The sequence below is a fragment of the Aquila chrysaetos genome, chromosome 15 (assembly GCF_900496995.4).
Source record: "Aquila chrysaetos chrysaetos chromosome 15, bAquChr1.4, whole genome shotgun sequence".
Lineage (NCBI taxonomy): Eukaryota > Metazoa > Chordata > Aves > Accipitriformes > Accipitridae > Aquila > Aquila chrysaetos.
Window position 1 is genome coordinate 27,910,228 of NC_044018.1, and position 24,780 is coordinate 27,935,007.

General features: G+C 54.3%; 3 protein-coding genes across 13 annotated transcripts in view; 2 read left to right on the forward strand and 1 right to left on the reverse strand.

Moving 5' to 3' along the window:
- Nucleotides 1-556: 556 nt before the first annotated feature.
- Nucleotides 557-9,622, forward strand: LOC115351069 (dynactin subunit 2-like). 4 transcript variants are annotated; one of them, XM_030037384.2, is made up of 16 exons: nucleotides 557-729; nucleotides 1,869-1,937; nucleotides 3,166-3,174; nucleotides 4,298-4,303; nucleotides 4,715-4,811; nucleotides 4,927-4,988; nucleotides 7,501-7,599; nucleotides 7,683-7,840; nucleotides 7,952-8,099; nucleotides 8,179-8,244; nucleotides 8,325-8,363; nucleotides 8,486-8,563; nucleotides 8,708-8,779; nucleotides 8,895-8,997; nucleotides 9,112-9,203; nucleotides 9,290-9,622. In XM_030037384.2, exons 1-16 carry the CDS (start codon nucleotides 694-696, stop codon nucleotides 9,374-9,376), a joined length of 1,221 nt encoding a protein of 406 aa, XP_029893244.1. In that variant the 5' UTR covers nucleotides 557-693; the 3' UTR covers nucleotides 9,377-9,622. The 4 variants fall into 4 exon arrangements, with proteins under 4 accessions (XP_029893244.1, XP_029893245.1, XP_029893246.1 ...); XM_030037385.2 differs by lacking the exon at nucleotides 4,298-4,303; XM_030037386.2 differs by lacking the exon at nucleotides 3,166-3,174.
- An 879-nt stretch (nucleotides 9,623-10,501) lies between these two features.
- Nucleotides 10,502-12,953, reverse strand: LOC115351396. Its single transcript, XM_030038067.2, has 6 exons — nucleotides 12,540-12,953; nucleotides 12,062-12,226; nucleotides 11,894-11,958; nucleotides 11,436-11,505; nucleotides 11,218-11,264; nucleotides 10,502-10,889 (listed from the first exon to the last, which is right to left on the reverse strand). The coding sequence occupies exons 1-6, from the start codon at nucleotides 12,951-12,953 to the stop codon at nucleotides 10,760-10,762; spliced, it is 891 nt and encodes a 296-aa protein (XP_029893927.1). The 3' UTR covers nucleotides 10,502-10,759.
- A 4,648-nt stretch (nucleotides 12,954-17,601) lies between these two features.
- The window catches only part of LOC115351071 (patatin-like phospholipase domain-containing protein 7), a 36,635-nt gene continuing 29,456 nt past the window's right edge, over nucleotides 17,602-24,780 (forward strand). For 4 of the 8 annotated variants that reach the window (XM_030037393.1, XM_030037392.1, XM_030037396.1 and 1 more), the window contains exons 1-4: nucleotides 17,602-19,761; nucleotides 22,490-22,578; nucleotides 22,964-23,104; nucleotides 24,511-24,700. In XM_030037393.1, coding sequence (XP_029893253.1) covers nucleotides 19,732-19,761; nucleotides 22,490-22,578; nucleotides 22,964-23,104; nucleotides 24,511-24,700 — 450 coding nt within the window. In that variant the 5' untranslated portion in view covers nucleotides 17,602-19,731. The remainder of the gene's footprint in view (nucleotides 19,762-22,489; nucleotides 22,579-22,963; nucleotides 23,105-24,510; nucleotides 24,701-24,780) is intronic. The other 4 variants (XM_030037390.1, XM_030037388.1, XM_030037389.1 and 1 more) reach the window with 4 other exon arrangements.

Genomic DNA, 24,780 nt, shown 5'->3' on the forward strand with positions numbered 1-24,780 from the left:
GCTCAGGAATCCCCACACTCAGCAGCATCTCCAGTCTGGGGGTACTGGCAAAACTTGGGAATCCTCACACAGAGCAGCACACATTTCCCAACTCTGGAAAATAGACAGGGGCTGAGAATCAATGCACACAACAGCGTGCCTAGTTTCCCAAGCCTCGATTCCCAAGCGGCGCTGAACGATCGTTTCGCCGCTTTCCTAGAACGGGTGCGGGCTCTGGAACGGCAAAACGGGGCCCTGCGAACCGCCCTGGGCCGAGCCGCCGCCGCCGCGCCTCCCCCCGCCCGGCGGGTGCATGGGGGGCCGCGGGAGCCGCTGTAGCACCTCGGCCGCGACCGCGACCGGCTCCAGGCCGAGCGAGACGGGTTGGCCGCCGATCCGGCGGCCCTGCGGCAGCGGTGGGTGGGCGGGCGGCGGGGCCGGGGGATGCAGCGGGGGAGGGGGGAGCATAGGGATGGGGGTGCACCGGGGGGGGAACCGGGCTGGAGTCCGCGGGATGGCCCGTGTGCCGCGCCCCCCCGCACAGGTACCGCCCCCCGCGCTGCTCTCGCGAGAGCGGCCGCGACCGCCCCGGCCCTGCTCGGCGCTTCCTGGATCGCAGCACCGATCCCCCCTTACTGGTCCCCCCGGTTACCGACCCCACCCCGTTACCGATCTCCCCCGTTACGGTCTCCCCCCCTTTATCGATCCCCGGCCATGGCCGACCCCAAGTATTCCGACCTGTCCGGCATCGTGAGTGCAGGGCCGGACCGGGAGGGTTTGCGGGGGGGGGAACCTCTGGGTCTGAGGGGAGCAGGGAGTCTGAGGGGACTGAAGGGATCTGAGGGGATATGGGGACCTGGGGAAGAATGAGGGGATCTGGTGGGGCAGGTGTCTGAGGGGATCAGGGAGTCTGAGGAGACCGAGGGGGCGGGGCTGGGGATCTGAGGGGATCGGGGGCGGGGGTCACAGGGGTACTGAGGTGGTCCAAAGGGATCGGGGGGGTCTGAGGGGATTAGGGGGCCTGGGGGAGAATTAGGGGATTGAGGGATCAGGGGTGTCTGAGGGGGTTGGGAGTGTCTGAGAGGATTAGGGAGTCTGAGGGATTTGGGGGTTGGGCCTGGGTGGTCTGAGGGGAGCAGGGGGCTAGAGGGAGAATTGGTGGTTCTGGGGGGTTCGAGGGGACTGAAGGGGCCTAGGAGGATCAGGGGGCCTGGGGCAGAATGAGGGGTTCAGGGGTATTTGGGGGAGGTCTGATGGGTTGGGAGCGGTTTGAGGGGATCAGGGTGTCTGAGGAGATCGGGGGGGGAGGATGTGTGGTCTGAGGGGGTCAGGGAGCAAGGGAGAGAATGAGGGGATTGGGGGGCTTGTCTTATGGGTTATGGGAGGTCTGAGGAGATTGGAGGGAGTCTGAGGGGACTGAGAGAGTGTGAGGGGATCAAGGGGAACTGAGGGAGTTGGGGTTGTCTTGGAGTAGTGGGGGAGCCAGGGGGTCTGAGGGGATCGAGGGGGTTGTAAGAACTGGGGGGGATCTGGGGCAACTGTGGGGATTGGGAGGGAATGAGGTGATTGGAGGGGTTTGGGGGGGTCTGAGGGGATTGGGTGTCTCTGGGTCAGTAAATGGGGCATTTGGGGAGACTGGGTGACTGGCATTTGGAGGTGTCAGGGGGATGGGGGCCGTAAGTGGGATGTCTGGGGACATGAGGCGTGTCCAGATAGGATGTGGAGTCTCTGGGGAGGTGGGGGGTGTGGGGGCGGGCAGCTGCCACGCATGTCTGTGGGCTGAGGTGGTATCTGAAGCTGTTTGGGGCAGTTGTGGGGTATTTGATCAAAAGCAGATAATAAATAGCTGAGGAGAGCTGGGGTTTCACCAGAGCCCATTTGTGCCCCAGGCCAGGAATGAACCTGATGTCTATGAGACCGGTGACGTGTCCGAGGATGACCAGGCCAACTTTGAGACGGTAAGGCCTTGCTGGGGCCGTGCCGCAGGGTGGGGGCGAGCAAGCATGCCCATGCCCCCATCCTGCAGCTGTCGGGTGCAGCAAGAACAGCACCGTGGCAGGGAAACAGTTCCTGTCCCTGCACACATCCTTGCAGTGCCACATCCCCCCTACCATGATGTGTCCCAGTGACACACCACCCCCATCTCTCAGCCTGCCAGTGCTTTGGGGGGCCAAGAAGCGAGGGCAGGGCTCAGCCCCCACCTCATGCAGGGTGCGTGTCCCCATCCCCGGCATCTGCATCCTGCGTAATGTGGCTGAGGGCAGCAGAAGTAAGCAGGGCTGGCCAGCCGCCTGACCCTGTTTACTTTGCTCAGGCTGTGCCCACTGGGCAGCACACGGAGGACGAATGGGACCTGTTGAGGGGGGTTCACCCCCATAAAACAGTTCTGAACAGTGGCAAGGGTCCCGCAGACCAGACCTGCGCCGGAGCCCATCATGCCCAGGCCGTGGCTGTTCTCTGTGGGACTGGTGCGTGGTGGCTTTAATGTGGGGTGATATAGGGGGCCTGTCCTCGAGGCCAGCACAGCATGAGGGGTGCACCTGGGACTGCGTGGTGACCCCTGGCTCTGCCGGCGAGGCTGAAAGCCAGCAGGTGCTCATGGTTCACGGCCTAAATGGCTGCTTAGTCCCCCTCGGGCACTGCTTCACCGGCACGTGCTCCCGGTTGGCCCAAGCTGGGGAGGTGGAGCTGGGCCTCGGTGGCACGGAGTTGAGACCTGGCTTCTCCCGGCAGTGCAGCCAGCATCTGTAGGGGACACGGGGTCAGCGCAGCCCCACCACGTGTGGGCTGGCATGGCACTGTGTACTGCATGGGGAGCAGGGGCACGCCGGGCACCCGGCCCCCAATTCTGAGGGGGACAAAAACATCCCTTGCAAGATCCAGGGCAGCAAGATGGACTGAAATGGGTTGTCTCCACCCAAAGTTGCCCTCGTCAGGCCTAGGTCACCCCAAAATGGTGCCCGAGAATAGAGAGGTGCCACACTGGTGAGTCCCTGTGGTTTTCCTTCCGTGTGGCCTTGCTGCAGGCAGGAGGCAAAGGGTTACCAGGGTTTTAGTTGCTGTCATCTCCTGTCCTGGGAACCCCCTGTGCAGCTTTGTTGTGTTTCTTGGCTCTTGCGCACTGAACTGACCTGAGTTTTTCCACCGCTCTTCCCCTCCGTGCTCCCCACCTTGCCTGGACACTAGTTTGCACAAGTAAGCCTGCTCACTGCTTCTAATTCGGCATGCTGTTTGGGATTGATTTTTGCATGCGGTAGATGTGCACGGGGTCCCGTAGCCGCTGCCTTTTGCTGCATTGCCTGGTCGTGGCTGTGGGTCACCCTGCCCTGGGGCAGAGGAGAGGCAGCTGGCAGTGGCTGTGGGTCCCAGGGTGCGACGTGCTACTGCTGCTGCCCCCCTGCTCTCCCTTGCCCTCTTTGCATCTGCTCTGCCTGACTGCACACGCTGTCCTCCTTGTCCTTCGGGACCCCCAGGGACCCCCTGGCCCCCCACGATGGGTCTCAGCCACAACATGCTCCTGCCCCGGCGGCCTTGTGCCCCCCCCCAGTGATGCTGCCTGCACAGAGGGGTGCTGCCCAGGGCCAGTGGCTGCCATCCTGCTGCAGCCCGTCCTGCCAGGCTTCACAGTACTCTGCAGGCGTGGGCAGGACATGGGCAGGCGAGTGGGGCTGCGCTGAGCTCCCATCCTTGCTGCCAGCACAGCATGGGTCTGGCTGCTAAGCAGGGGACAGGTCGTGCCCCTCCAGGGACCAGCATCGGGGTTTTGTCCCCCTGGACTGCAGCCAATGCCTCCCTCCTACCCTGGGAGACCCAGGCACCCGCCAGGCGTTGGGCTGCTCCGTGGGGGCCCATCCTGCCCTGAGCTCTGCCCACATCCCCCCAGGGGAAAAGAAGAGCTGGAGCTGGAGGGGAGGTTATCAGAATGGGGGCTCAGCTGCGTTGTCCCCGGACTCTGGCTGCCCCCTGCTCCCACACTTTCTTTGGGCACCTTGAGCACCCCTCATGGTGGCCACGACCAGTGTGCCCCTGGCTGTCCCCAGCCCCGGCTGCCCTGGCGCACCCAGCCAAGGGGTCCAGCCCACCGCTGCCCCTGCTCTTGCAGCCACTGCCCCCGCCACTGCCCTCATTTCCACACTGGCGGTCCCGTGTCCCATGTGGCTGCTGAGCCCTCACGTGGGGCCAGCCCAGCAGCAGCCTTGGCAGAGGGATGTGGGAGATGGTGGGCCGAGCATGGGACAAACCTTCTAACGCGATTTTTGTCTCTCTCTCGCCCCTCTCCTTACCTTGCTCTGGCTTTCTCACCTCTGGGAAACGCAAGGAGCTGGTAAGAGCCCGTCTGTCGGCCAACGTAACCCTGTGCTCTGCTCATGGGTGCTTGCTCCTGCCTCCCCTCAGCCAGACGGCCCCCCCTAATGCTGCTAGTGCTGCTCCCACTGCTTTCACCCCTTCTTGTCCACCTGCAGCACACTAGGGCTCCCCGAAAGCACTTCAGGCCATGATGGGGCACAAGGGCTGGAGAGGGGCTGCTGTGGCCCAGGGCAGCAGGTGGGGGATCCTTTGCTGGCTTCCATTGCTGTGTGTCAGTCCCTGGAGGCTGTGCCCCTGTCCTGGGGAGGACGGGGCCACCGTCACCCCCTCTGTTACTTTCCATCCTCTCCCCAGCGCCGGCCCCAGACGGCTGCCAGTGCTGCACCCTCGCAGCTGCCTCATCCCTAACGCTGAGCGTTGTGTGCAGGAGGAGCTCACCAGCACCAGCGTGGAGCACCTCATCATTAACCCCAACGCCGCATACGAGAAGTTCCGGGACAAGCGCCTGAGCACCGAGGGAGTGGGTGAGCCAGGGGGTTCAGGGAAGGGTGGGCTGTGGGGATCCTGAGCTGACCCCAGGGAGGGCACAGCCACCCCAGGTATTTTGGGGTGACACCCTGCTCCTCCTCCCTCTTCCAGATTTCTCCGATTGCATCAGCAAGCCCAGGACAACGGGCTACAAGTCTGGGGAGTATGAAATTGTGAGTCCAGAGCACAAGGGGATGTGAGCCACCCCAGTGCACAGCCCCTCGTCCCCACTCGCCCCACAGTGATGTCCCTGCCCAGGGCCACAGATCACACAGCATTACAGAAGGGTGGTGGTGGGAAGGGACCTCTGGACCATCTGGTCCAATCCCCATGCTCAGGCAGGGCCCCTTAGAGCCAGTTGCCCAAGACCATGTGCAGGTAGCTTCTGAATATCAAGGATGGAGATTCCACCGTCTCTCTGGGCAACCTGTGCCAGCGCTTGGTCGCGCTCACAGTAAAAAAGTGCTTCCTGATGTTCGGGGGGAACCTCCTGCACTTCAGTTTGTGCCCATGGCCTCTGGTCCTGGCACTGGGCACCACTGAGAAGAGCTGGGCTCTGTCCTCTTGGCCCCCTCCATTCAGGTATTGATAAGATCCCCCAGAGCCTTCTCCTGTCCAGGCTGAACAGTCCCAGCTCTCTCAGCCTTTCCTCATAGGAGAGATGCTCCAGCCCTGTCCATCTCTCTCTCTTCTGTACTGGGGAGCCCAGCACTGGACACAGCAGTCCAGGTGTGGCCTCAGCAGTGCTGAGGAGAGGGGAAGGCTCACCTCCCTCGACCACAACACTCGTAACGCTGCCCAGGACACCGTTAGCCTTCCTTGCTGGATCATGTTTAGCTTGGTGTCCACCGGGACCCCTGGAGCCTTTTCCAGAGAGCTGCTTTCCAGATGGGTGGCCCCCGGCATAGACTGGTGCCGGGGGCTGTTCCTCCCCAGGAGCAGGACTTCTCCTTGTTGAGCTCCATGAGGTTCCTGTTGGCCCATCTCTCCACCCTGTCCCAGGTCCCTCTGGACGGCAGCACAACCCTCTGGCGTCTCAGCCACTCCTCCCAGTGTGGCGTCATCTGCAAACCTAGTGAGGGTTCACCCTGCCCCATCATCCCAATCACTAATGAAGATGTTAAAGAGGATCAGACCCAGCATTGACCCCTGGGGCACACTGGTTGTACTGGCCTCCAACTAGACTTTGGGCTGACGATCATCACCCGATGAGCTTTGCTGTTGGGGCAGTTTCAATCCACCTCACTGCCTGCTCATCCAGCCCAGACTGCAACACCTTCTCTTGGAGGATCTTATGGGAGATGGTGTTGAAGTCTTTCCTGAGGTCCTGGTAGACAATACCCACTGCTCTTTCCTTGTCTACCAGGCTGGTCACTTCATTGGAGAAGTTGATCGAGTTGGTGGAGCATGACTTCCCCTTGGTGAAGCCATGCTGCTTGCTTTTCATGTTTTTTCTGTCATTCATTTGCCTGGAAAGGGTTTCCAGAAGTAGCTGCTCCATTGCCTTCCTGGGGAAGAAGGTGAGGCTGACCAGCCTGTGGTTCCCTGGGTCCTCCTTCTTGCCCTGCTTGAAGGTGGGGTTGACATTTGCTTCCTGCCTGTCCTCTGGCAATTCTCCCAGTCAGAGAGTGAGGGTGGCCTTGCAATGCCATCAGCCAGTTCCCTCAGCCCTTGCAGGTGCATCCCACCTGTGTCCATGCACTTTTGTCTGTCCCATTTCCTTAAGCGTTCCCTGAGCTGTTCCTCTTCCACCAAGGGTACCTCTGCCTTGTGCCAGCCTTTCCCCAGCCACTGTCACTGGGGATTCCTGATGGCCGGTCGAGACAGAGGCGAAGGTGGCCTTCAGTGCCTCAGCCTGTCCCATGTCCGGTGTCCCTGGCCAGGCTGAGTTCCAGCTGGACTTTGGTTTTCGTAACCTTGTCCCTGGCTTCTCAGGCAACATCTCTCCTCCTCCCAGGTTCCCTGTCCCTGCTCCAGCTTCTACCTTCTTCCTTTCTGTGTCTGGGTTTGGCCAGGAGCTCCTGTTCACCCAGACAGCCTCCTGGCTTTTTTGCCTGACAGCCCACCCATTGGGACAGAGCGGTCTGGAGCTTGGAGGAGATCATCCCTGAATATCAACCAGCTTTGTTAGGCCCCTCTTCCCTCCATTGCCTGATCCCAGGGGACTCTTCCAAGCAGACCTTTGAAGAGGCCAGACTGTGTTCTCCTGAAGCCCAGGGCTGTAAGCCCCCTCCTTCCTGCCCTCAGCATCCTTGTGGTCACTGCTGCCCAGGCTACCTTTGACGTCCACATCCCCAATGAGCCCCTCCTTGTTGGTGAAGATGAGCACCAGCGGAGCCCCTTTCATTGGCTCCTGTGTTACTTGGAGGAGGCCGTTGTCATCAGTGCCCTTAGGAGCCTCCTGGGCTGCTCATGTCCTGCTGTGTTGTCCGTCCAGCAGGTCTCTCTGAAGTCCCTCATGAGGACCAGGTTCCTCTGAACATGAGGCTGCTCCTACCTGTCTGTCAAGGGCCTCACCCGCTTGTCCTCCCTGGTCAATCCCTTTTCTTGCCTTTCTGCACAGGTATGGGCAGGCACTGAGGGGAGTTGGGTACTAGCATCCTACCCAACCCCTCCTGCCCTGGGTGCCTGGTGCACGGGCAGGCCGTGAGCCCCCACCTGACCCCCCTGTTCCTCTCTCTGCAGCTCGGCAAGGGTCTTGGTGCCAAAGAGATGCCCCAGCAGCGGTACCAGCGGCTGCAGCATGAGGTGCAGGAGCTGGTTAGGGAGGTGGAGCAGATCCAGGTGAGCATCACCCCTCCCCTGGGGACCAGTGGGGAGGCTGTCCCGGGGGGGTGACACAGCCACCTTTCCTCCCCTTCCAACAGAGCACGGTGAAGGAGGTGGCAAAGGAGGAGCTGATGCCCATGGCCTTGGCCAGGCAGGTCGAGGGCCTGAAGCAGCAGCTGGTCTCCAGCCACCTGGAGAAGCTGCTTGGCCCTGCTGCAGCCATAGACTTTGCAGATCCCGAAAGTGCCCTGGCCAAGTGAGTGGGGTCCCAGGACCTTGGGGCTGCAACTAGGGGAGTTGAGGGAGGATGGCAGCATCCCCATGGGGTGGTGCTGGGGCCCCGTGCCCACCTTTGCCCCCTGCCCAGGCGCCTGCTGCAGCAGCTGGAGGTGGTGAAGTGCAGCAAGGTAGCATCAGGGAAGACCCCTGACAAAGCCCCGGTGCCCACTGGAGGTGCTGTCACCTTTGAGCTGTACTGGTGGCTGGAGCAGGACCACGTTGCCCAGACTGCCAAGGTGAGCATGACGGGGGGGGACACTGCGCCTGACCCCAAAATGGGGTGTCCTGCCATCTCAGCCCCTCACCTCCCCCCAGATCACAGAGCTGGAAAAGCAGCTGGCGCAGCTGGAGACGATGATGCAGTGCAAGCCCGACAGCCAGGTGAGGGGCCAGGGTTGCCTGCCCTGCCACTCTCCTGCCCCCCCCATCCTGCCCCACTGATGCAATTTCCTTCCCCACAGAACCTGCTGTTGGTGGGGCTGAAGGGCACCAGCCTCGTGGTGAGTCAGGCAGGGTCTGGGGGCGTGCAGGGTTCCTTTCCCCCACTCTGTACCCATAGCACTTGGGGAGGGCAGCCCCAGGGTGCTGCCGTGTCCCCCCTCACCCTGCTTTCTGTCCCCAGGAGACCATGCAGGTCCTGCAGGCCAAGGTGAACATCCTGGACATGGCTGTGCTGGACCAAGTGGAGGCCCGGCTGCAGGTGAGGCGGGGGCAGAAGGAGGGAACTGCACCAGTGGGTGTCAGGGGTCCACAGGAGAGCCACAGGACAACAGTGGCCAAGGTCATGAAACTGGGGGTGGGCAGTGCTGGATTTGGGATCTTGAATCTGCTTCCCCTTTCCCAGAGCATCCTGGGGAAGGTGAATGAAATTGCCAAGCACAAAGCAACCGTGCAAGATGCTGACACGCAGAGCAAGGTAGGAGCTGGAGGGGAGGGCCCCTCAAAGGCAAGCCCGGCACAGCGGGGGATATTCGGAGCCCCCCCTCCACACTGTGCTTACCCCCAACTTCTTGACCCGGCCCATCCCCCAGATCCACCAGATCTATGAGACGATGCAGCACTGGGACCCCGTGGCCAGCACCTTGCCTGATGTTGTGCAGAGGCTGGTGACCCTCGGGGACCTGCACGAGCAAGGTGAGGGGCTGGAGGGGATGTTGGGGACAGTGGCATGTTGTCACTGGGAGCATCTTGGGAGGGGTGGTGGCTCTGCCTCCCGCCTCCCGCACTGAGCTTTCTTCTCCCTCCCAGCCACACAGTTTGAGCAGGTCCTCATGCACTTGGACACCACGCAGCAGGAGATAGTGGGTGCTCTCAAGGCCAACACCATGCTGCTGGCCGAGGTGGGTCCCACCAACACCCACTGGGCTGGAGTGGGATCCCCTTCCTGCCCCCGCCACTCACCCCCTTCCCCACTTGCCCCCCCCAGGTCCAGCAGACAACGAAGGAAAACCTGGCTGTCGTAGAGGACAACTTTGTGGACATAGATGCCCACGTCAAGCAGCTGCAGAAGTGACAGCACCCTGGAGTCACCCTCGCATCGGGCATCCCTGCCGCCGCCAGGGCCCTGCGACCCTCTGGGGAATCTCTCCCTCCCCAAGCAGGTACCAGCCCCTGCGTGTATACACCCTGGCTCTGCCCCCCTGCCCAGCATGGGGGCTGGAGGGGTCCTCCCCACCCCTCCATTCCCACCTCGGGGCGGGGGGTGGTGGTGTCTCTGTACACCCCCGATTTACCCCAATAAACAGCTCAGCTCAAAGTGTATCCGTGTCAGCATGTCCTCTAGGCTGTGGGGCATGAGCGCGGCCCAGCTGCTGGGTTTAAGTGTGTCTTTTCATGGTGCATAACCCCCCCACCCCACCCCCCCCGCAGCCTCCTCGGTGCACTAAATCCAATTGCTCTGTCAGAAAGCTGCGACCCACGGGGAGAACGTCTCCTCGTTGCCAGCCGTGGGGCAGGAGGTAGTGTGTGTGTGTGGGATGGGGATGACCCCGAGCGGGTGGGGGTGGCCTGGGGCAGGGGCGCATGGCCCCCCCACAGGCTGGTGGAGATGATTATTGCTGGGACTGGGGGATGGAAGGGGGGAACCTCGTTCTTGGTGAGGGAGAACCTGGTGCAAAACTAACCCTGAGTAGATCCAGCCATGGGGCTGCGACCCCCTCAAGCCAGAGGTGAGGGGGGGCAGAGGGACCCCCCAGCATGCAGAGTGGGCACTGGGGACGGAGCCCTGGCTGCATCCCCTCACACCAGTCCTGTCCCCCCAGCGCGGGGGCTTCCCTGGGGTGGGGGCCACCTCTGGCCCTGGTGGGTTTGAGCCCTGGGGGCAGTTGCTGGGCCATGATCTTGTGGGGATGGCGGCCAGGACTGGGGTGAGCACTGGAGGGACACAGGCTCTTCTGGAGGGACAGGCCAGCACAAGGAGGACGGGAGTTGCCCTTTATGTGAGGGAGCAGCTGGAGAGCGTGGAGCTCTGCCTGGGGATGGGTGAAGAGCTGACTGAGGGCTCCTGGGTAAGGACTAAAGAGCAGACAGGGAAGGGTGACGTTGCAGTGGGTGCCTGCCACAGGCTGCCTGGCCGGGGAGAAGAAGCGGGTGAGGCCCTCAACAAACAGGTAGGAGCAGCCTCATGTTCTCGTGGGCCCTGGTCCTCATGGGGGATTTCGGAGAGACCTGCTGGAGGGACGACAGCAGGACATAAGCAGCCCAGGAGGCTCCTAAGGGCACCGACGACAGCGGCCTCCCCTTCCAACAGCAAGGCCCTTCCCCTTCTTGTCAGTCAAGGTCCCTTGCACATGGCTTCAAAGCCATCTTTACATGGTGGTTTTTCTTACGTAACGTTGACAAGGTGACGCGCTTGTCCTACAATCACAGATTTCTTTGTTCTCTTTCTAGTTTTATTTCAAGAGAACCGGGACCTCACTGGGCAGCTCCCAAAGGCGTCTGTCAGCACTCCACTGAGGATGTCCCTCTTCAGGAGGACCAAGATGAGGATGGCGATCTGCAGGAAGGCGAGGAACAGAAGAAATCTCCTGCGGGACAGGAGAAAGGTTAGGCCGAGCAGGGGGTAAATTTGTCTCCAGCTCTCGACAACCACCCTCTTTGAATGCCACCGTGGGACCTTGCACCGTGCTGGGCACAACACATCCTGCTTGGGACTGGGGTGAGGCTCTGCTGTACATCTCCCCAGTGGGCCCCCAAAATCCCCTGCTATGTGCTGCCCAAGCAAGGAAGAAAAGAAATCCTGAAGTACTTGATCCCTGACAAGTCCAAAGCTGCCCAATGCCCTTGGACCACTGGCACGGGCATCCCGCTGCGTAGGGAAGAGCCCCGTCACCCCGAGCCCCCAGAGCAACTCACCGCAGCCAAGAAGTGACCTTATGCCTCCTTGACGCCAGCTGCTCCTCCTACAAGCCAAGGCACACAGGGACATGCGTTGGGGTGCGTGAGGCAGCTGAGGTCTGGGGGCTCAGACCCCCTCCCTCGTCCCTGCTGAGATCAGTGAGTGCCCCCATGTCCCCTGGGCACAGTGCAGACCCTTCCCTCCCCAAGGCCCACAGTGGGGTTGTCTGTCCTACCAGCCGCGCAGCCACCAGCTCCTGCAGCAGGCTCTCGCCTGCCATGTCTGCCTGCGCCGTCTTCCCCCTGCTACGGACACCACGGGGTTTGGGCTGTGAGAAGAGACCTTGGCCAGCACGGTGAACCCCTGGGTGGCCAGCAGAGAGCCAGGGTGCTGCCCAGCCTCTGCTGGGGCTGGCACCAGCCAGCCCCGGCATCCCGGCACCGCACAGACCCACCCCGCACCCCAGGCCCGGAGGGCACGGAGGAGAGCCTGGGAGCTGCTCAGAGCTGCTTCCAGGAGTCCCGAGATGCTCAGTGTTGTTTTGAGCCGCTTACGCAAAGTCAAAGGGCTCTCCAGAGCAGGCTGGAGGAGCCAGAAAGATGTCTGTGAGCAGCAGAGGCCTGCCCAGTGCTGCTCAGCAACCCCCCCGACCCCCCTGCCCCAGATTTCAGTCAGGGCCCCGTTGGCACTCACAAAGCTGTTGGCTCTTGGAGACCTGCCTGTCTCTCCAGCAGGTGCTGGAGCTTGTTCCTGAGCAGCTGCAGAAGCAAAGGCCCTGGTTAAGGATCCGTGCCATGCCTCTTCTAAGAGAGGGGTTCCCCCACAAACGTGTTAAGCCCCCGTCCCTCCTGTCCCCAGTACCTCATTGATCAGAGCCTGCTCCTGAAGAGCTTCTGCCACCTCCGACCACTGCTCCCTCTGCGAAGCCAGCGGGCGACGTCGCAGGGAGCCATGCGCCGGAAAGGGTAACTTCTGCGCCACTTCCAGGCTTGCGGCTGCCTCCCTCTTTGCCATTTGAAAGTGCTCCTGCGAGAGAGGAGGGGGGAGGAGGAGGAGCCATCAGGGCACCGGGACACTCCACAAGGGCACTCCCCTCCGCATTATCCCTTCGCGGCTGCCCTCGGGCACTGCCTTTGCCCTCGCGTCCCCTCTCTTTCCCAGCCCTGCAGGCAGACAGAGGGACCCCCAGGCCCAACTCTGGACACAGTCCACATCTGGACATGGTCCTGAGCAGCTGGCTCTAGGTGACCGCACCTGAGCAGGGGCATGGGACGAGACCAGATCATCCCCGAGGTCGCCCCTTTCCAACCTCAGCCAGACTATGGTTCTGTGAACTTGCCTTCATCTGGGCCACCTGCCTCTCCAGCTGCTGCAGCTCCTGGCTGTTCTTTTCCAAACAGCGTGCCACGACGCAGTCCCAAGAAGACGAGCTGCACCCAGGCACCATCTTCCCCCTGCTGCGGACACCATAGCAGGAGGTGTTGCGGGCACCAGGGACTGATGGGGAGGGAAGGAGCTCCCCCATCCCTGCTGTGCCGGGCGCCCGTGCGGGGTCCACGAAGCTACTCTGCCCTCGCTCTCTCTCCCCCGTCGGGGCCTTCCGCTGCACGGTGGACACAGGACAGGTTGTTGGCGAGTCGTCTCCAAACTCCTGCCTAGCAGCACCGAGGTTCTCCCCCAAATGCTCCCCCCCTCTGGGAGCAGCCCCTTTTATACCCGCCGGGGCGCCGATGTCACAGGCCCAAGGTGACATCACAGAGACACAGCATCACTGGGTCATCCCTGTGGCTCAACTCCCTGGGCTGGCGCCAAGAGCTGAGCTGGGGCCCAGCCGCTTCCACTGGGGAACGGGGCATCACTCTCAGCATGGCTCTTAGCCCACCGGTGGGAGCGACCGCAGGCACCACCTGTCGATGTCTCCCTGCCGGGTTTGCTGGTTCCTTCACCAGCCGGCTGCCACAGCTCCCCACCGCAGGACCAAGCAGGAGCCAGGCTGCGCATGTAGTCCCAGCAGACGCTCACACAGGCGTGCGTGCACCACGGGTGTGCACATGTGCATGGATGGCCACACCACATGGGCTCCGGCGTCCAGCGCCCACCAGGATCCAGCATCCAGCCCCAGGGGGGAAACAAGAGCCCAGGAAGGGGAAGAATAAAGACTAGCCCTCTGCTCTAGCCCAGGCAGGCAGCATGCTTGCAGGCTCCCAAGAGGAATGGGGTCTCTCGCTTGCTCAGAGAGCAGCAGCTGCTGCCATGCGAAGGGACACCAGGAGGAAGGAGTCGGGGCACGCGGCAGGCAGGCAGTGACCCACAGGCTTCGGCTCTGGTCCCTCGAGCAGCTGTGTGCAGCGGCATCGCATTCGGGAGGTGGCAGCCCGGGTCGTTGCGGCCACTATCCGACAGCAGCGAAACCTGCGAGCGGCGGGAGAAGCTGGCAGGGAGCAGCCAGGGCTGTGCCGGCGGGTGGCTGTGGGTCAGCGGGGACAGGGCCACCGGCTACGAGATTGCTCAAATGCGCCCCGTGAGATGGGGTGCAACCGGCCACAGGGCCAGCTCCACTGGGGATGGGGACAGGCGGCCACAGCGCTGTGGGGCCATGAAGGATGGCATCCTGGGGAGGGGGGGAGGCCTGGGGGGCAGTGGGTGATAACGTTTGCCACCTTCCGTGTAAACGTGTCCCCGGCTGCTGGAGCCTGAGTAGTCTCTGTAGTAGTCTTATGTAGGTCTCTGGCAAGACATCCTTGAGCTCAGGCTGCAGGGGAGCTCGCTGCCTGATGGAAGTGAATAGAATTACTCACCTGAGAGAGGTAAGCCCATGGCATACCACTAAAGCCGCATGGGTTTAGTTAGGTATGCATGATCATTTTTCGAAAGTTATTGTTTGCCAAAACTGAAGGTAGTAAAATAAGGTTAAATGGGTGAAAGGCTTTTTTTTGGCTTGGTACGAGAAAGCATACACAAGTATCACAGACTTGCTTTGGTTTTATGTGCATGTGCTCTGCCTTTTGTGCTTGGGTAATCAAAGCTCATACAAGTTAAGCTACTAAAAAATGACAAAATTCGCATTCAGCTCATTGCCTACAAACAGTAACTAATTGCAGTAAGCTGGCTATTCTAACAGCCTACCTCCAGCTCTAATTTGGGAATTGTCAAAGCCTCGGGAAGTTACAGTAAGATGCAGTGTTTCAACAAAGTGGGCGCTGCTCTCTGGTGGGGACCCTCAGCTGAGAGAGAGAGAGATCCCCAAGGAAACCAAACAATCAAACAAAAAAACCGAGTGCTGTGGACAGAAGAGGTTGAGAAACCATATCCGAGGCCGCCTCCGCTCCCTGCCTGTTACAAAGCTGCCCTTTCCTTGGTGGGGGATAATACTGTGGGCTCAAAGGGGGAAAGGATGGTCAGTAGGCCTGTGACGCATTTAAAACCGCTTGTCAGAACTGCTGTGCTAAAGACATAAAAGTGATGATGGGCCTGGCTGGAAAGCAGCCGTCTGACCCGTCTCTAGGACCGTCAGTCAGTTCTCCCCCCCCCGTCCCCCGGCGGGTACCGTGGGAGAACAGAATTTCACCGTCGGGTAACGAGCAATGCAAAGCGAGGCTTACCGGCAATCGCCAGGTTTCTGAGAGCACCCAGTGCAGCGTGCTGCACACGTACCTTTCCATCCTCCACATGGCTGTCTAGCAGAGCCATCAGCTTTTGAGCTATGCCATTAGCCAGCATAGGGATGCAGTTTCTGCCTGTGCGAGACAAGTCACTTGTGAATGGAAGATTATTACTAAGATTTTTGCAAGAGCTTTTTAAGAATAGAGGGGTTATTTCCTTGCTCCTTTCTAGATTTCATTGTTGAGAATTTGACCACCATCCCCAATGGGAGTTGCAGTGCTCAGGACAAATTTAGAAAGTGATACAAGAAACCGCTGAAGAAGGCAGAAATCCCCTATGCCTTTCTACAGATGTGAAACAGTACTTTTAACGTAGGCTTAATGCTTTTCAGGACTGTAAAGTATAAAACTACTGATGTTGCCGTACAGCTCAACGCCAGCTTTACCGCGACACGCAGTTTTTTGTTTGTAGCTGTACAGACAGAGCACGATAGAAGGGCACAGATAAATTTACGTAAGCTATGAGGGCACATTCTTACCATTTCTGGCAAAATTTGCAATAGCCAACGCTCCTGCAAGCTGTAGCTGATGGCTCTTGGAAGGAATCCATGAAAGTACTCTTTGGAACACACCGCCTTTTCCTCCTTCACATCACTTTTGCGGGGAGTCATCTGGGGTAAAAAGCACAGACAGTCAGCAAGCCAAAGAAGTGTTTGTTAGGGAGAATTCTTCTCTTCATATTTGTGACGCTCTGCTGGCTTCACTACAATTAATCCAGTCCTGCAATGGGATGAGAGACAAAACCTGACCCATTAAATGTTAACTGGCAGGTAGCAGGTCCTCTAGGTTATTCAGAAAATTAGCAAACAGTAAAATTCAGCAGCCAAACGGCATTACAAGTATCTGCTGTTGCTTTGCAGAAGATCGTGACGCACCGTAGTTACCTGCAAGCAATAATAAAACCGTAAGGTCAGAAGCTGTTTTGAGCTCTGCAGTGTCATCCTCTTTGTCACTGTCCACAGTCTTCCGGACGATCTCAAGTAAGCACTCCACCAAGCCTGCTTCAACCAGCTGCAGTTTAACGACCTCTGAAGAATAGCATGGATGATAGGAGTCAAAACCATGATTTTACATACATCTATTGTACGTACACGCAGGGCAGACTGTGAAAAGAAGTAGTGGTGTCAATGGTTTCACTGACAGCTTGCGTAGGTAAACCTGCAACTTCTTTCTTTAAATTCTCAGGGCCGACTTCTCTTGTTAGTCATCTACCAGGCGCTCCCCCAGCTCCGGACTGCCTTTAGTGCACAACTATGCACTGAAGCTGTATGGAGCTGCTCTTCCCTTCTCAAAAATGAGGCTACTTCTCTACAGCAAACTGCGGGCATCTCAGTCGTCACGCAGCAGACTCACAAGGCCTGTGCCGTGTTTGGGCTCTCCAAAGACTTTGGACTGTATTGCAGAACAACCTTAGGGTTCCTTATTCTATTTCAGGTACAGAAGAGCTACTGACTTCACTGAGACATGCAAGGATAAAATACAGAACTTTCTGATGAAATCTCAGAGCAAGTAATGACCCATTTCTTTTAGCTGAGCCAAGATCTCTGCCATTCGTTGAAGGGGCTGCAGGAGGAGTACAGCTAAGGCCAAATCCAAAAGGCTGGGTTGGGAGAGAAATTTGCTGTGATTGAAGGAAAACTGGAAACTGATGAGGTAGACTCATTTCTTAGTTGTTATTGGCAACAAGGCTCAACAGAGAAGGTGACAAACGTGTTTTTTCAGGTGGTGACACAGGACTTGGGAGCAGTATTTTTTTTCTGTTGTTTCTGCAACACAATCTTTAGCAGAGTTTTCCCTGTGAACTTGGAGCTGGGAATCTCCTTTACATGCCTGAACTCCCTTTCTGTTAAGTGGGAATGGCAGGTCATCTGATGCTACGTCTTTTGGGTATGTGATAGTGATTCTGGTAGGTTTTGCATGCTGATTTTAGAAAGTACAGTCACAGACCTGTGCAGAAACGTGCAAACAAATGGATTTCTCTTAGCTTTCTGCGTGAAATGGTGTTTTAACAGTCAGGATTTCAACCCAAGTTAAAATATCTTTAAAGGCCGAAGCTTTGGAAATTTTTTTTTTTTTTTTTTCCCATATAGTTTACAAGTGACAGTTGGGTGAGGAAAAGTGTTCTCCCTCTGGTGAAGGATGTGTCTGACTCCCAATTTCCTGTTGTCGCCAGGCTTTCTGCCTGAGTGAAATTCATTGTTCCTCTCAGAGCAGCCGACCTTCTCAGGCTCTTTGTTAGGGAATGCAAAATACCCAGTTGGGTTTTTTTTTAAACAGGCACTTTTGCACTGAGGTACTTGAAAAAACAGAGAGTTCCCTTAGTTACAGAATACCAGGTTGCAGCCCGTGGGAAGGACCCCCGGTGGAGAAGTTTGTGGAGGACTGTCTCCCATGGGAGGGACCCCACGCTGGAGCAGGGGAAGAGTGAGGAGTCCTGCCCCTGAGGAGGAAGGAGCGGCAGAGACAACGTGTGATGAACTGACCATAAACCCCATTTCCCCGTCCCCCTGCGCCGTTGTGGGGCATAGGCAGAGAATCCGGGAGTGAAGCTGTGCCCGGGAAGAAGGGAGGGGTGGGGGGAAGGTGTTTTAAGATTTGGTTTGATTTCTCATTACCCTGCTCTGGTTGACTGGCAATAAATTAAGTTAATTTTTCCCTAAGTTGAGCCTGTTTTGCCCATGATGGTAATTGGTTGAGTGATCTCTCCCTGTCCTTATCTCGACCCATGCGCCCTTTGTTGTATTTTCTCTCCCCTGTCCAGCTGAGGAGGGGAGTGATAGAGCGGCTTTGGTGTCCAGCCAGGGTCACCCCCGCCACCGTGATTTATCTTTCCTGGTCATTTTGATTTTAAGAAGTCCTTCACGGTTAATCCTTGTGAGGACCTTCTGCCTCGTCCTGTGATGGCGCATCCTTTTTCTCTTGGTGACGAAGCTAAATGAAGAGGTCATCCTGGTCTGGAACCGAGGACAAAAACTGGGACCAGAACTGCGTGTCGTACCTAAGATTCAAGTACTTGTAAGGTTCAAGACTTCCAGGAGGACATACCTGTCCCTGTACTCGGTTTGTTTCCTACTTGTTCCCAATATTTGGTTTGCTTCTTCCCCCCCCCCCCCATTCTGGTAGGTTTTGAGCTGGCATTTGTGAGACTATTTTAACTGCCAGATTTTCTTGCTGAGTAACAATAGCTGCCACAGGACCCAAGACAGTAAACCTGAGGTTAGAGCTTTGTCCCATGTGCATAATTTTCCTTTTATGATGAATTTAATCTGCTGTTTTATGACTTATTGTCTCAATCTCATAAAGTCCTTTACGTTCAGTTCTCGTCCTTGTTGCTCTGAATAACATAGCATCATCAAAAAAAGTTATCACCTCACTGTTTGACCCTTTTTTAGGACTATTTAGGAATGCGTTGAACTGACACCAATGCAAAAACTCCACTAATGACCCCTCTCCACTGAATGTCTTGTGTTTGCAAAGTGGGCTATAGTTGAAAGCAAGCTGTTGGAAAATACAATCAAGTTGCGTTGTACGTGCCAGACGAGGCATCGAGATGTTTTTATGGGGGCTTTTTGCCAGTCGTGGGAAACTAATTTCACCTTCCGTTTGGTGGTAGGCTGTGTTACCAGCAGGTGGAACATGAATTCTTCAGTTTGTAGAAGACAGAACACAGGCTACTATGGTAATGCATAGCTTTAATCAACTGGATGAAAGATTGTGTGTGCGTAAATAGTGTGTAGCTTCTTGTAAGTTCTAGGAACTCTACTAAGTCACGGTCAAAGTCTGAGCATTTGTTTCTTTGCTGTCGCTGTGCATGAGAGAGGAATTAATTCCTGTTATTTTGTCCTGTGTACACTGAGTTGTTCAGTTCACAGATCTTTGGGGGGGGGGAAATGCTGAATATTTTGCATGTGAGCTTGCAGTTTAAACTTCTTGCATGTTTGATGTTCTAATTAAGCATTAAGTATTTACGAATGTGCGTGACTTGTAGACATCTTTTACTGAGCGAAGTGTTCTTCAGGCCTCCAAAAATAATTAATAATTAATATTAATTAACAAATAATTCTTTTCAACTTTAGGAGTTACTAACGTCTTTCCCCTGTAAATTCCTACCGCAGCTGACCGCAATTGCAGTTGGAGCTGCAGTCGCATTACTGCTGATAGCAATTGTTGGGTTTGTCGTTTACAGAAGAGTGAAACAATCATAGCTACATATGTTTTAAAAACGGTTTTCTCAGCTGTCTTCAGTATTTTTATGATAACATGTGGTAAATGCTATGCCGATTTGTAATAACTGCTTTCTGTGAAGGTAGTGGTTCTTGCAGGGAAACAGCTTTAAAAGGATGAAGAACTTGTGTTGATTCACTTCCCCAGGTCTGAACATAGAATTCGGAACTGTCTCCTGCAGGACGCTGGAGGTTTTTATTTCTCTAGTGTATGATAGCCTTAGTATCAGTTGGCATGCAAATAACTTCAACCCTGCTGCGATTTCACTGTTAAAGTAATGAGAAATGGGTGAATTAGAGTTTTCCTTTGTGAGATTAAATTCGCCTGATCCTTCTCTCTGTTCAGAGAGCCTTTGTATCTCCTCCAGCGATTAGGTAGAGCCTCTTCCCTAGTCTGGCTTGGGTAACCAGAGTTGGATAATGAGCTATCTTGTGTTGGTTTAAATTCCAGATGCTGGCCACAAGAGCGTGCTGCTTAGTAGACAGGAGCCACAGCTGTTACAGAGGTAGCAAAATTGACAACCTGTGCTGAGTTTTCCTTCCCTTAGCACAGAGCCGCAGATGGATTCTGATGTGATGCTTCTCTGTTTCCGAATAACTTCAGCCACACGTGCCTCAGTACAGATTTTGCAAGAGAGACAAAGCGATGTTCTGTGGGTGGAAGATCATGAGAAAGGTAAGTGCATCTGGCACGGTGGGAGGGAAGTAAAGGTTACAATCCAGTTCGGGAGGTGTTGTAAACTTTGCAATACTTCACTTGCTTAGCCTGCCCCAGGGCCTTCAACCTATAACATCTCACTGCAATTTTGGGGACGTTTCAGGGCTCCTGGAGTTCTGCCTGAATTGCTGGTGGAACAGCAATAGCTTCTCTTTCTGGCCAAACCTTACCTCTTTCAAGAAAATTTGCAGACAATGAGGGTAGGAATAAATCAGAGAATATCTAACTCATCTATGGAGTTGATGGTTGTTTAAATATGTACAGTACTCTGTCTTTCTCAGTGTTCAGGATTATATTCCAGATGTTCAGTGCCTATATTCAGGATTGTCCTTTTCAGATAATGACTTCCAGTACTGCCATTACATTCAAAGCTGACACCTTCTTTCCCATGTGAGTCTTATCTGCGGAGCAGATACTCGAATTTACCTTTCTGCAGCCTACCTGTGAAGAGCACTCAGCACATGAGCCCTTGTTTTCTTGTACTCAGTTGCAAATAGGACTTGTCAAACTGTCTCATTAGAGACTGTTCAAGAGGGGTTTATCCCAAGGTTGACCTCTTTGCCTTCGAGTGTCACAAGGAATACCACCTGTGCCCTCAGGTTCCTGTCCTGATGTTGTTCCTGTTCTATTATTCTGAAAGGTCTCCTCAAGAATTTTCCATCAGTCAGGAATCTGTTTCTGCATCAGCTGGTTAAATCCTTCAAGGCTATGGCTGCCTGTTTGATATTTTGTTCCTTGTTTGTTTCTTTTTTTTTTACTTTTATCTTTGCAAGTAGCTTTTCTTGGGGAATTGCAACAAGAAGTCTTGAGGAAACCTGAAGACAGACATTTCCTTTAATGGATTAGGTTAATCTTAGTAGGTATGCTCGGCGTTGAGCACTGATTGCCTGGAATTCATTTAACTGAGAAGATTAATCTTCCTGTCTTTCTCCTCAAAATACATGCATCCCTTGAAGCTACTTAGTGCATGTGGAACGTTGAGACTTGTTTTTCTTCTGACTGACAGTTCCACCATGGTCAAAAGAACTCATCTGTTCTGAGGTGTCATGAGGGGCTATGTCAGCGCAGAGATTTTTTGCATTTGGTTTTGTTGTAAGCTTGTGCAATAGAGCCTAGAGGTCGAGGTGACTTCCTTGCTCAACGCTTCCCATACCGAAATTTACGTAGCAGCTTCTTGGACCTCCACGTGCAGTTTTAGTATATATGATGCTGTTGATAAAGGCTGACTTTGGAAAGTCAGGTGGGGACTCTGACCCCTTTTCAGAGTAGCAAGCGTTTATCGCTTGCTGGTAGTCATCTCTTGAATGAATGATGGTAAATACGAATGGTTAGTGAAGGAAAAAGGTTATTTAATTCTGACTGCGAGAAGTGCTCCCCGCCCTCTGTCCTGCAGAGTCAGAGCCAGGGTGTGGGTGCGGTGGGCTCCCCAACCCAGGGGAGCTGCGAGGCAGGAATGGGACCGGCCCCTTTTGGGACCAAAGGCAGAGCGTGGCTGGGGGGGTCCTCGGTGTGCCCTGTGGGGGGGTAACCTGCTCGAGTCCAGGTGTGCACTCACATTGCCAGGGCACCGAACACCAACATCTATAGAAAAATAAGGCACAGGTAAGTAAGTAACTGCTTGTGGAGGAACGCTTTCCCTTGTGAACTGCTGCAGCCTTCTGTCTCACACACTGCTGAACTTCGCTGAGGTGAACTCAAATACTTGGACTTAATTGGACACTGGGCTGGTTTTGGAGCTCTGTTTCACTGTGGAGGGAGGAGATTACTCCCTGAACCTTGCTTTTGCATTGCGGATCAGCCTGGATGTAGAACTTGGCCAAAACAGCCCTCAACGAAAGGAAATTGTGCGTGTTGCCAGCAACTTTGTAATTTTAATATTCAGCTGTTTATATGTAACACACCTAAGTAAAGAATGCTTAGAATTCCAGGTGGTAACATCATCTCGGGTAGTTTTTGGTTTGGGTTTTAGACCTTGCTTTTTTTGCTTTTATTCCTGAATAAGCCATAGAATATTACAAACTAACTGCTGTTGATTGTACTTCATGTATTTTTGATAAAATACCAAGATTTTACTTTAAAAAAAAAAAGAGCCCCCAAACTAATTAAAGATTTCTTTTGTGAGGATTTTATTCTTTGAGAACCAAATGGAGAACTAGTAATGTTTTGAAAGTAACTAACGAGGCGTTTTCTCGGTCTTGCAGTTGTTGCATTTCTCCAGAAGGTGGCACTTAGTAACTACTAAAAACAAGTAAAAACTTTGCTGCATGTCCGTGGTGCTGTTTGTCAGCAGCTCAAGAATGAAGCAGGCCCTAGTGTGTCAGCAGCGCAGACCACCGTAGGACTACTGGAGCTTTCAGTGTTGCTCGTCTGCCTGATGTTGAGTGTTCCTGAGTGAGAACTGTATAGCTAAGGGCTTCTTTTTTCCCCTTCTGCCACCCATTACCACTGTAGTAGTTGCTTATTAAAACCAAAGCGTACTCCACTTGCTTTCTAGGAAGAAAGGGATCCTGAAACAGATGTTGTTCCAGCCCTCCAAGGTCTTATACGAGTGCTTCACTCTGCTCATGCTCTAATGACTTGGTGGATGAGTTGGAGCCTTTGCAGGGTTGGTTGGAACTAGTGGGTTGGTTTTTTTGGCCTGTTTTGGTTTTTAGTAAATGTTTTTGTTTTCATTATTTCCTCCTAGGTTACGACTCTTCCGAACTCTCTGGTTGGGGACGCTGTGCCTCGCCAAAGGATGCGGAAGCGGGCAAAAGTTTTATCTTTGGCTAAAAGGTACTTGGGCTTTTGGGAAAGGGAAAATTCACGCCCTAGCGGCTGGTTTTGTGGGTTTTTTGGTTTGTCGTGTGGAGCCTTTCCCTAGCATATAGCACTTTTCCATCGCTGCTGCTTCTTCAAAGTCCTGTCAGCTGTGCCTCAGCCTAGCATTTTGCTGGGAAGGTTGTTGAAATGGAGTGGTTTATGCACACAACAGCACTGTCTCTAGTTTGGCTGAAGAAAGGCAGAGGGTGGAATGCTACTGTTTTATCAAATTGATAATGGGTAACTTGGCATGGCGTGCATTTAGTACTGCAGTCAGCCTATGGCGTCAGTATACAGCCCATACTTAAGACAAATGAGGAGACTTCCTGAACTTTCTGACTTGTGTTTTTCTTTGTAGGATTCTGTGTAGTAATAGGGAATGTCCAACTCTGCAGCCGAAAGAACCGCCTCCTTCTTTGCTAGAGCCAGATTTGACTGAATTTGATGTAAAGCATTCCCATTTGCCATCGGAAGTCCTATACGTGCTTAAAAATGTTAGGTAATGTTGAATGGAAGGATAAGTTTGGATTTTAGTTTTGGCGGGTGTTCAAGTGATCTAAATATTTTTATTTATTTTAATTATTATTTGCAGTTTGTCGCAAGTCTTGAATTTTATCAGTGCATGGTCAGAATCTTTAAGCAGTTGACTGAAAATTCTTCTGAGCGTGAGGAAAGAATAAATGACTTCTAATTTTTTAGAAACGTTAAGGCAATAGTTGAGTGTGTTTTTAGGAAAAAAAGGAAAAAAAAACCCAAAACCCAGAAAAAAGATGTAGATTAGTGGCCCAAATTCAGGGCTACTGATAATAAAGCTATTCTAACATGGACAGATTTCCATTAGTGCCTTTTAAAATTCCCTTTAGACTACATCAGACAATTTTTTGGTACAGAAAAGCATCAGAATTGGTAAATGTTAATTGGATACCATATAGACAACTCTCTGAACTGCAGAATCTTTTACTTCTCTGGCTGAAAAGGTTGCAAATGGAATCAAAGTCAGCTTAATCCCCACAGCTCTTTGGCAGGTTGAGAAGAAGGGATCGTCTTTCTGCCTGTTCAGCACAGGGTTAAATTTGCTGAGGCAGCAAAGAGGGTGAGCTCCTCCGATCTGTGATTCTGGTTTTGTTTGTGTATGTTCATTTTTCTCCCCATTATGATATAATTTAGTCCTGAAGGTCATACATACTCTAATAAAACTGCTATTTCAGTCACTTAAACTTTCTACTGTGGAACTCTGATCTCCTATGACTCATCGATGTTGCAGTAGAATTTGATTGATTGATCCTGTTAAGTGCGATCTAATGGAGCTATGTGGAGGGCCCTTCTGGTGCTGTGCACAGAATGATCACGTTTAAGACGTGTGTTTCTGTCTGCCTGGTAGTGACCGACTAGTTCCAATAGCGAAGGACTCCAGTTGCACGTTACCTGCAGGAGATGGAATATTCCAAACTTAACAAGTATGTGCAAGTGACAGGCATTTTCCCCTTTGTCTTCAGTATTTCTCTGGTTATGTGGACAGGGTAGCTGTTCTGAAAGGGAAAGTTCCGTAGGGTAACTTTTCTCATGCAGTGTGTGAATCTTGCGGGTTTTTACATTTCTTCCCCTTCAAAAGCCATGCTGGTGTTTGCTTGAGGAAGACTGGATATACTTCCTTCTGAGCCCGCTGGCAGGCTCAGCGTGCTACTCAAAAAGGACCTCCAGTATTTACAGGTTTTGGCATCTCACAGTATTTTTGCACTTCTGTCTTGGGGAGTGCTGCTCCTTCTGCCATGCTGTTGGACTGCCATGCAACAACTGACTCTGGGGTTGCTCTGCTATTTGTGCCTGGGGCCTTTGCAAATTTAGGAAGGATTTTCCAAGGGCAGTGGCGATTTTAGGTTTCCCTTTGCGTTTTCTCTCCTGCAGGGTCCTTGGCCACTTTGAGAAACCTCTTTTCCTGGAACTGTGCAAGCAGATGTTATTTGTGCAATTGCATGAAGGTGAATACGTCTGCTGTCCTGGGCAGCTGGATGACAGCATCTACGTTGTGCAGGATGACAAGCTGGAAGTTTGCATTCAAGAAAGCGTAAGAACAAACCGATCTGCGGTTCTTGAGGTAAAGCTGTTGGCATAGCATATAGGTTGGCATGAATCATTAAGCACTGATTAAACTTGGACATTTGAACCACGGTGATT

Coding starts and splice junctions, on each gene's coding strand:
- LOC115351396 (XM_030038067.2), bottom strand. CDS start 12,953: ATGTCACCTTGGGCCTGTGACATCGGCGCCCCGGCGGGTATAAAAGGG. Junction 12,227..12,539: donor GGCAGGTGGCCCAGATGAAG/GCAAGTTCACAG, acceptor CCTCTCTCGCAG/GAGCACTTTCAAATGGCAAA. Junction 11,959..12,061: donor AGCAGGCTCTGATCAATGAG/GTACTGGGGACA, acceptor TTGCTTCTGCAG/CTGCTCAGGAACAAGCTCCA.
- LOC115351069 (XM_030037384.2), top strand. CDS start 694: ATGGCCGACCCCAAGTATTCCGACCTGTCCGGCATC. Junction 7,841..7,951: donor CCCGAAAGTGCCCTGGCCAA/GTGAGTGGGGTC, acceptor CCCCCTGCCCAG/GCGCCTGCTGCAGCAGCTGG. Junction 9,204..9,289: donor ACACCATGCTGCTGGCCGAG/GTGGGTCCCACC, acceptor TGCCCCCCCCAG/GTCCAGCAGACAACGAAGGA.